At 59.6% G+C, this 10,104-nt stretch overlaps 1 protein-coding gene across 1 annotated transcript in view; it reads right to left on the minus strand.

Moving 5' to 3' along the window:
* LOC104541595 (cadherin EGF LAG seven-pass G-type receptor 3-like) overlaps nucleotides 1–10,099 on the minus strand; it is a gene marked incomplete at its 5' end in the record, with an annotated part of 40,085 nt that extends 29,986 nt beyond the window's left edge. The window contains 3 exon segments of the mRNA XM_010185699.1: nucleotides 644–1,276; nucleotides 7,491–9,931; nucleotides 9,933–10,099. Of these exon segments, the coding sequence (XP_010184001.1) occupies nucleotides 644–1,276; nucleotides 7,491–9,931; nucleotides 9,933–10,099 (3,241 nt within the window).
* Nucleotides 10,100–10,104: the final 5 nt, after the last annotated feature.

Raw genomic sequence — 10,104 nt, forward strand, 5'->3', positions numbered from 1 at the left:
ATGGCGGGGCTCCCTCCGCAGTAGCCACAGGCCACCTTCCCTCACCCCTAGGTTGCCAGTGGCCAGGCATGGGTCTCCACAGCCATCTGGGGATTTGTGGCAACAAGACACTGGCCAGCCCAGGGATTGCCCCCATAGCTAGGACCAGATCTGCCTGGATTGGATCCAGCCTGGTGGGGCAGCAAGCCATTTTGGGTGGGCAGCAGCTCACTCACTGCCTGTGGGGCCAGCATGTGCTCTGTATCTCCGCCAGACCAGCTGAAGCACAGGCTGAAACCAGCACCCCCGATTACCCAGAGCCCACCACCCCACTGGCATGGGGCAGGGCCAAGAAGCCTCCTGTGCCCCAGCCTGGAACAGTCCCTCTTGGTCCTCCTGCTCTGTGAAAAAAGCTGGGAGGTGGTGGCCAGGGTCTCCAGGAGCCCTCCATGCCACCTCCCTACAAGACAGATTTCTATGGCAACCTCAGCCCTGCTCATCCAGCGCCATGGAAACACGGAGAGCCGAGCAGAGCTGGACCTCTGCAGGCAAAGAGGAGCTCCACCACCCACTGACCTGCTGGGAAGAGCACCCAGGACAGTGACAGCAACACCAAGGGACCTGCTCATCCGTCCCCCCGCAGCCCCCAGCCCCAGGCACTCACCGCTGAAGTTCTGGCGGCAAACACACGTGTACCCTCCCTCCTTGCGGATGCAGATGCCGCCATTCAGGCAGGGGTTGGAGTAGCAGAGGTTGATCTCTGTTTCACAGTAGTCCCCGGTGAAGCCCTGCGGGCAGCGGCACCGCAGGCCAGCGATGGGGTGAATGGGCCGGAAGAGGGTAGAGGGGGAGGCGATGAAGGGGGCCGAGCTGTCGAACTTGAGGACGGAGATGCACTTCATGTAGTTCTGGCAGGGCTCCCGCAGGCAGACGTTGTCGTCGAAGGGCAGCACCTCCAGCATGGAGGCACCCGTCAGCGCCATGCGCTTCATGTACAGCTGCTCCTGCAGCTCCTCCGAGCTGAAGTAGTGTCCGCCCCGTGGCGCCAGGGCTGAGAAGCTGATGTTGAGCACCGTGCCGCCCACATCCGTGTCGTTCTGGATGTTGAAGATGAAGATGTCCTCCTTGGGCGTCGCGAGCACGGTGGCCACCCCTTCCAGGAAGGTGGAGAGCAGTGGGGAGAGGAAGCGCTCCTGCCACATGTTCTCCAGCCGCACCGTGATGCTGTTGGCCAACATGTCCTCCGTGATGATCATCACCCGCAGGACACACTGGGCCGTCACGCTGTGGATCCCATCTGTGGGAAGGAACAGGGACACGCTGCAGGTCTTTGCCTGCTGCTTGGAGGGTGTCCTTCCTCCCACCCCAAGGCAGAGCTCCGCACCCCAGCACAGACCCCAGAAGACCTGAGTCCTTGCCTAAGGAAGCTGGGAGCTGGCAGGGTGCCACCAGGGCTGGGGGTGAGCAGTCGCTGTGGCTGCACCTTCTCCCCTCCTCAGGCTCTCCACCGAGATAACTCGCAGGTTTCCTCCTGTCCTGGATCCTGGCAGCGAACTGAGCTCTCAGGAACAAAGATGCTGGTGAGATTCAGGCAGAAGGAAGCCCCAGCAGGAGGTTGGGCAAACACAGGAGATGATGCCAGGGCCCGGGGTGTTCTGCCCCCCTGCTGCTCCCTGTCTGTCTCCCCTGCGCTGCCTTTCCCTGCGCTCCCCTCCTGCTGCTTCCTTCCTCACTCCTCCAGGGTCTCCAAGGCTTTTGTGCTGGTCTTCCTGCTTTCCCTCTTCTCACCATCTGCTCCGCATCTCTTCCTCCCTGGGCCCATCCCCGGTTTGTTTAATTCTCTTTAATCTTTATTTTTCTTGGAAACAAACTCCCTCCCCTTGGGACCCCGCACCACACCAGCCGTCTCCCAGGCACAAACACAGGAGCGTGCTTGCACGCTTTGAGCGTGCCAGGGTGACCGCCTGCTCCCTTCCAGAGCCCTGGCAGCACCTCACCCCCACATCAAGCACTCTCATGCCACCAGCTCAGGCTGCAGGGGCGCAAGCAGCACAGCACTGGCCTGGTCAGGCAATGGGAGCTCCCACCACTGCTTCCACCGCCGCAGTTATTGGATTTGGGGCCCCCTGCCTCACCCCACCTACCCAGCTCCCAGAAACCCAACGGATCCCACCACCTTGGAGGGTCAGACCTTGCTGCAAATTAGGAAACACTGGCCAGGACAGGAGCTGGACAGACAGATGTGACCACCTTCCTAATTCCTCAAGGAAACCCCACTACAAGCACAGGCAGGCACGGAGCGCCCCTCCCAGCACGATGGAGACTGTGATTACCCCAGCTGGGACCTGCCGGGCAGCAAACCCCACACCTCGCTCAGATAAAACTCCCACTGGTCTCTTCCAGAGCACAACAACCCCAACCCTTGGCCTCACCACTTTATGCTGTCCAAATGTAAGCAGCCTGGCCCTTTGCTGGGGCTGTCGCTCTTCCCCTCTCTGCCCAGACAGAAGTTTGGGCAGTGGTTTCAGTTTTCAGTCATTAACTCTACTTTCCACGGCTTTGCCAGGAGGTAACCCACAAAGCAGCCCACCAGCATCCCCCTTGCTCAGGCCACCCTGGACACCTTTGCTGGCAGCTTTGGCCAGGGCACCAGTGGGGAGAAGCCCACCTGCTGCCCCAGGGCACCTCCTCTCTCCCCATCCACCTTCTTCTGGGCCCTCCACCTCCAGTGCAGGCTCCAGCAGGCAGAGCCAGCCTTCAGCACAGCGAAGCGAGGACTGCGCCAACCCCTCCGGCCCCAGAAGCACTCAATATCGCTCATCAAGGACCTCGCTGCTTCTGGTGAAACAGGGTGATCCACCTCCCAGCCCACTGCCAGCACCCCAGCACCACTGCCCCACGGGCATCAGCAGCACACTGCGGTCGTCTGCTGTTCCCATCTCCCACCCCACATCCACCTGAGAGTCCTAAACACCCCTGTTTCCTTGGAAACCTGCCTCTCCATCACCATACAAAGAAAAAATTTACATCAGCACATCTCAGCCGTGACTCACAGGACCATCCCTGGGCACCAAGCCTTGCTGCAACATCCTCTACACATGACCAGTGAGTGGCAAACACGCTTGTGTTTGGGGGTGTTCCCACCCCCTTCCCCTGGGGACACCGGGTTTGTCCACCTGTGTCTCTCTGCAGGCAAGGCCACCCAAAAGATGGACAGGTTTTCCAGGACACTTCCCTTTTCCCGTCTGCCACACTATCCCCTGGCAGGTAAATCAGCTCAGAGACAGCCTCCTGCATCCTCTCTTGGGCATCCCTGTCAGGTTCAACATACAGGGCCCCAGTTTAAATGCAGACACAGAAGATGGGCTTGTGAAAAGGTAGGCAGGTGTGTGGATCTTGCACCCCAGTCGGCCCCAGCCCCAACAAGGACAAGGTGTCAATGCCAGCCCCAAGCCTCGTGCAAAGCTGCCTTTACTGTTCCTCTCTTCCCAAGGCGGCTGCGATGCAAACCTTTTGATTTCCCTCAGCCCCGTTTGAAGTTTGCAGTGCAGGAGGACTTAAAGATTGAAATGTCTCCCTTTTTTCTCCCACTCTCTTTTTTCCGCTCTACAGAAGGTGAAAGCTTTCTGTCGACCCTGCAAATTCCAGCGCAAGCAGCAGCCTGTGCACCGGGGCTGCTGCTCTGGAGATAAGGCTGGCTCGGGGCTGGGGGCAGCGGTGGCAGCACAGTCACCCCAGAGCTGATCTGGAGGAAGAAGGGGGCTGCTTCTCTCTGAAATCAAGCCGCAAGCAAGGTGAGAAACCCCTCCTCTGTGTGACACCCTGCAGGCTCCGACATGGAGGGCACCACAGCAGCCATCAGCAGACAGCTCTGTCCAGCACCTGGCTGGACATGCAGGGGATTCAGATCTGCCCGGGCTCTGATGAACTGGCATCATCCTCACCTGTGTCCCCACGACACCTCCTCTCCGGGCTGCCAGGATCCCCCTGCCCGGGGGAAGCTGGAGCGAGGGGAAAGCCACAAGCCTGGCTCAGCCGCACTTGGTGTCAGCTGCTCCCCAAGCCCCCGGCAGCCTGGCACCCCTCCTCGAGGGACCCCTGGCGAGGCAGCACCCCAGGATGCCGTTACTTTGACAGCAGCGCCCCTCTCAGGGGGAACCTGCGCCACATCCCCGCTCCCTCTCCATTCCCTTCATCCCCTCCTCGCAGTTTGCCTCTCTGGCCAAGGCAAACATGAGCTCGGTTGGAGCCCAGCTGCCTCCTGCTCTCTCTCCACATCATGGCTCACCCAAAAGCAGCCGTGAGGCCCAGGGGACAGCTCTCATCCTCTCTGAGGGCTGCTCAGCACCCAGCAATGGGCAGGCAGATGTCTGCCTGATTTATGGCTGGTGTTAGGCCTCAGCTGATGCGACACTGACTCCTGGGGCAGGCTGGAGGCCATCAGTGTGTCCCAGGAGCAAGAAGGCTGTGTCCAGGGAAGAAGGCAGGCGACAGGAGGGTCGAGGCCTTCTTCCCTGCCCAGCCCACAGCAGGAAAGCCCAAGTGCCTCTTTTCCAGTTCCCCCCCATACACTCCCCCATAACGTGCTGTCCCACCTCATCCCACACCAGGGATGCCTGCCCTTCAGCTCCATGCAAGGGGAAGCAGATGGTTAAGAGAAGGACCTGCTGCAAATGGAGGGCGGGGGGGGAATAAAGCTACCAAAAGAAAGCCCAAAGCTGGCTGGAGGCACTGACCCCCCTGGGAGGCTTTTTAATCACAAATGCTCAGCCTTCCTGATTAAATCCTGTGGCTGGAGAGCTGGTGCCTGGTGAATATTCATGCAGCAGGGCGAGGAGCCCTGGAAACATGGCTACAGGGAAAGGAGCAGGGAGAAGGGACACGAGGGGCTCTAACCCCCTGTGCTGGGCAGCACCGGGTCATCGTGTTTGCACCTCCAAGACTCACAGTTACCAGGTCCAAAAGCAGCAAAGCTACAGAAAGAAGAGCTGTGGCTGGAGAGCAGGATGGGCAGCAAAGTCCTGGGGGGCTGCCTGGGAATGGAGCTCCAGGCCTGTGGTGGAAATTCCCTGGGGAGGAGGAGTCTCCCACCCCTATTTCATGGTCAGCACCTCCAGCTGTGAGGGATCTCACAGGAGAGGATGCTCCTGAGGTTGGGCTTCTCACAAGAGGAGAGGCCTTCAAGGCCAGGGCAGCCCTGGGACCCTTCCCCGCCTTGAAAAGATAGCTCTGGCGTGTTCAGACACAGGAGACAGGACAAATGAGCTCTGGAGGGAGTCTTCCCTGCCAGACTGGGATTTTAGGTGAGACATTTTGGACAAAAGCGTCCCCTCACCAGGACAAGCTCCTGGGCTGAGGGGAGCTACACACAAAGACCTGAGGTGATCAGGGCCATAGCTGAGGGCAGCCGAGCCTCCACCCTTGCCCCTGGCCCAGTGAAGCCAGACCGGGAGGGTTTAAAGCCAACACAACAGCAGTCTCCTGCAATGCCCTGATCTCACAGAGCACTGCTGGCCATGGACACAGCCCCACCACCCCACTGCTCTGCATCTCCAGCGGCCAAGAGCCGTTTTTAGCAGCCATCGGTGCCCACACATTGGTGAAGAGCTGAGGTCAGCTTTGAGGCTGCCAGTCTCTCTGGAAAGGCACTGGTTTGTGATGGCCCAAATCTTCCCTGCCTCCTCCAAGGGGCTGAGCTGAGAACACACACACAGCTCACGGGCAGGCAGAAGGGCCCCTTGCCCTGTGATTTAGGGGGATCCAGCTTCCCACAAAGGAACCATAAAGCTCATGGGCAGGCAGGGAAGCTGCTCCCTCCCTGGATGCTGACCCTCGGGCACCCACCTAGGTGTTATTGCTGCCTTCCCGCAGGAGGAAGGTGCTCCCGGGCAAACAATGCAGCCGGCTCTGAACGTCCTGGCCACGGCGCTGCAAACGCACCCTCCCCCTGCACATAGCACCAGCATGGGGCCGGCGGGGCTGCCCGCGGGGCGGGGGGCTTCGAACAATAAAGGAGGAAAAACCCAAGCAGACCTCCAGCTCCACAGCTAATACCCAAGCCAACAAAAGGCCTGTTTTTAGGCACTTCCCTCCCCAGGACAAATCCTCCCGTCCACCTTCTCCGCTCCTTGGCGAGCGCCCCTCTCCCATCACCCTTCCCGCTGAAGATGATGACACTCGAATTGCGAGGGCCCCTCTCCGCAGGACCTCGGGACGTGGCTGTCTCCTGCCTTTGTGCAGGGTTAAGAGTGTGGGGAGGCAGGGCTTGCATAAACACATGGGGCAGAAGCTGGAAAGGTCAGAACCACCCCCCACTCCAGCGATGGGCAAGTGTGCGCCTCAGCCTGTCCCCCCTGGTGACAATTAACCCCCAGAGAGCCCCAACCCACCGCCGGGCTGGTGCTGGCCGTGCAGGATTGCCTTGAACAGGTCTGTTTTTAAAGCCCTCGCTCCATCTTTTGAAAGAAACCCTCCCCTTGCTGAATAAGCCAGACAGAGAGAGGGAGAAAAGGGAGGGCAGCTGGGCAGAGGAGCATCACGACTTAACATACAGCTCCCCAGGCACTCTCTGTAATTAGGTGCTTGGACCCTCCAAAGGGGGTTCTCACCCTCCCTCCCACCGAGCTGCTCTCTGGTTCGGGGATGGATGGATGGATGGATGGATGGATGGATGGATGGATGCCTCCATTTCAGATCACGCATCTGCAGAGAAAGGCTGATGGTGAAGGCAAGGCTCAGGCAGTGGGGAGCTCCAGGTCCAGACCTCGCTTGCTCACACACAGCCCCCAGGTCCATCTTTTCCCTGGCCTCAGCCTGGCTGGGAGGGGACCCCAACACTCCCCAAAGCCACCCTGGCAGCTACCACCAGCACCTACATGTGGATACTCCAGCAACACATACGATGCGGGAGTTTTAAGCGCCGCGCTCTGAGGTTTGTCACAGCCGTGCCGTGCCCTGCGACGCTAAGTTGGCTGCAGAAAGGTTGTACCAGGTTTTGGAAGCTGCACCAGAAAGTGCAGGTGTTGGTAGGTGCCACAGCCACTGAACCGTTCGCTACCAGCGGACAGGGATCTGTGCCAAGTTCAATCCCTCCCCCCCAGGCTGGCGGTTGGTCCCGGCAGGAGAAGAACCACCCAGGCATGGGAGAAAAGCAGCGTGGCCACCCCAGGAACCAGCTGCTTGTCTGGCCAGAGCTCTACGATGCCCGTCACAGCTTGGCCAGTGACAGCACCTCCAAAGGTGTCTCACCAGCAGCTACAAGCGATCCTCACAGCTGAGTAACGATGCTTTGTTCTTGCAGCACCTCCAGCCTTGGTCCCCTCCCCTGCAGCCTGCCCCTGCTGCCACCCTGCCCAGCCCCTCCGCTATTTCCCCATTTGAACTGGCTCCCAATTCAAATCTTGCTGCCAGTTCCCCACCAGCCCCCCCGATGTGGAACAGGCTGCCCAAGGGGAACCACAAACACCCCTCAGAGCTACTGCACTGAAGGCTTGATGGTTTTCACCCCCTACCTGTGACGGTCACCAGCATGGAGGCCACGAGTGGACGGTTGTTGTCCAGCTTACGGCTCAGCCTCAGCTCCCCGCTCGATTGATTTACGATCAACAAGTGCAGCTCATTTCCCCGCTCAAAGGTATAGAAGAGGCGGTCAGATACATCTGGGTCATAAGCTGGAACCTTCCCTATGACCCCTGAGGGGAAGGTGTTGGACTTGTTGGACACGTAGTTATTGAAGAGGATCTGAAAGTTCTTGAGGACGGGGCTGTTGTCATTCTGGTCAATGAGTTTGATGTGGACCGTGGCTCTGCTGACCAGGGGGGCAGAAGTGGCCTGTACTACAATCACATACTCAGGTTTTGTCTCGTAATCCAGGTCTATCAAGGCTGTGAGCTCCCCAGAAAAGATGTCCATCTGGAATATCTCAGGGATGTTGCCTTCCACAATTTGGTACATGATCTGGGCATTGGGTCCCTCATCTGGGTCGATGGCTGTGATCTGGGCCACAACAGAGCCTACAATGCTGTTCTCCTTTACCAAGACCTCAAACTCTTCAGCAAGGGCGTTGTCATTCACATCCTGAATGGTAACCTGGATATGGACAGGGGTCCGCTGAGGAGGGATGCCCCTGTCCACGGCGTACGCAGTCAGCTCGTAGACGGGAACATTCTCACGGTCCAGCCTGCGGACGGTGCGAATGATCCCTGAGGTGGGCTCGATGGTGAAGTCTCCATCACCGTCCTCCCCGTTCTGGAAGGTGTACTGCACCCGCCCGTTGGTGTGGGCATCCCGGTCAGTGGCAGAGATCTGGAGCACACTGGTGAAGGGAGGAGCGTCCTCGGAGATCATGCCCTGGTAGTGAGGGCTGACAAACTGAGGGGCGTTGTCATTAACGTCATTCACCATGATTTCAACATAGGTGGTGTCCGCTTTCTGGGGGATGCCATTGTCCTTGGCAGTGATAGCCAACGTGTAGGTGACCTGGTCCTCATAGTCCAGTTCTGCCTGGAGAGTGATGGCCCCAGAGTCTGGGTCGATGCGAAACTGAGGGACGTTGTCTTCTAGGTAGTACGTGATGCGGGCGTTCTCCCCCACATCATCGTCTGTGGCGCTGATCACCACCACGGTGCTGCCCACGGGCCGGTCCTCGTTGATGCTCACAGAGTAGTGGGCGCTCTGGAACACAGGCCGGTGAGTGTTGGCATCGGTGATGTTGATGTGGACGTGGCAGTTGTCACGCAGGGTGCGGTCGGAGGCCGTCACGGTGAGCACGTAACGCCTCTCCTGCTTGTAGTCCAGCGGCAGAGACAGAGTTATGAGCCCCATCCCGCCTTGCGTGCTGATGGAGAAGCGGTTCCGCGTATTGCCACCTGTGATCTGGTAGGTGATGGCGCTGTTCACGTCCCGGTCAACCGCTGTGACGCTGAGGACGCTGGTCCCCACAGCTGCGTCCTCGTTCAGGCGGATGAAGTACTCCTTCTGGGTGAACTCGGGACGGTTGTCGTTGACATCCATGACAGTGATGGTGACGCTGGCAGAGGCAGATAAAGATGGAGAGCCGTGGTCCCGAGCCTCTACCCCAAAAAAGTAGTGCTCAACCGACTCCCGGTCCAAGGGCCCGCTGACCGTGATCCACCCCGTGGCACTGTTCACCATGAAGGGGGTGTCGGCCGAGACCCCCGTCAGTTTGTACTCCAGGCGTGAGTTCTCGCCGTAGTCCGCGTCCACGGCCTGGATGTGGATGACAGAGTGGCCGACGGGAGCGTTCTCCAGTACAGAGATTTGGAAAGGAGTGCTGACAAAGATGGGGGCATGGTCATTGATGTCCACGACCTGGATGCTGGCCATGCCGGTGTTGTTAGAGAGGGGAGGGCGACCTGCATCCTGAGCCCGGATCCTCAGGGCATACTCCCGCTCTACCTCAAAATCCAGTGGAGCCACCACCTGTATCTCCCCGGTGACGCTGTCGATGGAGAACTGGCCCCGGCTGTTCCCGCTGATGATGTTGTAGTGCACCAGCGCGTTGTTGTCCTTGTCCAGGTCTGTGGCGGTGACGCGCAGGATCTCGGTGTGGGGCCGTATGTCCTCCCGCACCTGGACGATGTAGCGCTTCTCGCTGAACTGAGGGGTGTTGTCGTTCTCATCAAGGACTGTGATGTAGACCCTTACCGTGGCAGAGCGGGGCCCCGGCTCCCTCCCCTGATCGTTGGCCTCCACCACCAAGGAGTACCGCTCCATCTTCTCCCTGTCCACCGGCCCGCTGGTGGTGATGAGACCGGAGCGAGGGTCGATCTCAAAGACGGCGTGGGCGGCCCGCTCGTTGACGAAGCGGTAGCGGATGTTGGCATTGGGCGGGGAGTCAACATCCGTGGCCCGCAGCTGCAGGATGGGGTATCCCTCCTCCACGTTCTCCCGGATGGTCTCCCGGTACTCGCTCTGCTCGAAGACGGGGTCAAACTGTGATGGCTACGATGGTGGTGGCCGAGAGCCGGGGTGCCCCGTGGTCGGCGGCCGTCACGCGGAAGTAGTGGAGCTCCATGCTCTCGCGGTCCAGGGCCTGCGTGGTGGTGATGAGCCCGGCCCGCGGGTCGATGCTGAAGAGCTCCAGGGAGCGGCTGTTCATCAGGG

Source organism: Mesitornis unicolor, unplaced genomic scaffold (genome assembly GCF_000695765.1).
Source record: "Mesitornis unicolor isolate BGI_N332 unplaced genomic scaffold, ASM69576v1 scaffold35505, whole genome shotgun sequence".
Lineage (NCBI taxonomy): Eukaryota > Metazoa > Chordata > Aves > Mesitornithiformes > Mesitornithidae > Mesitornis > Mesitornis unicolor.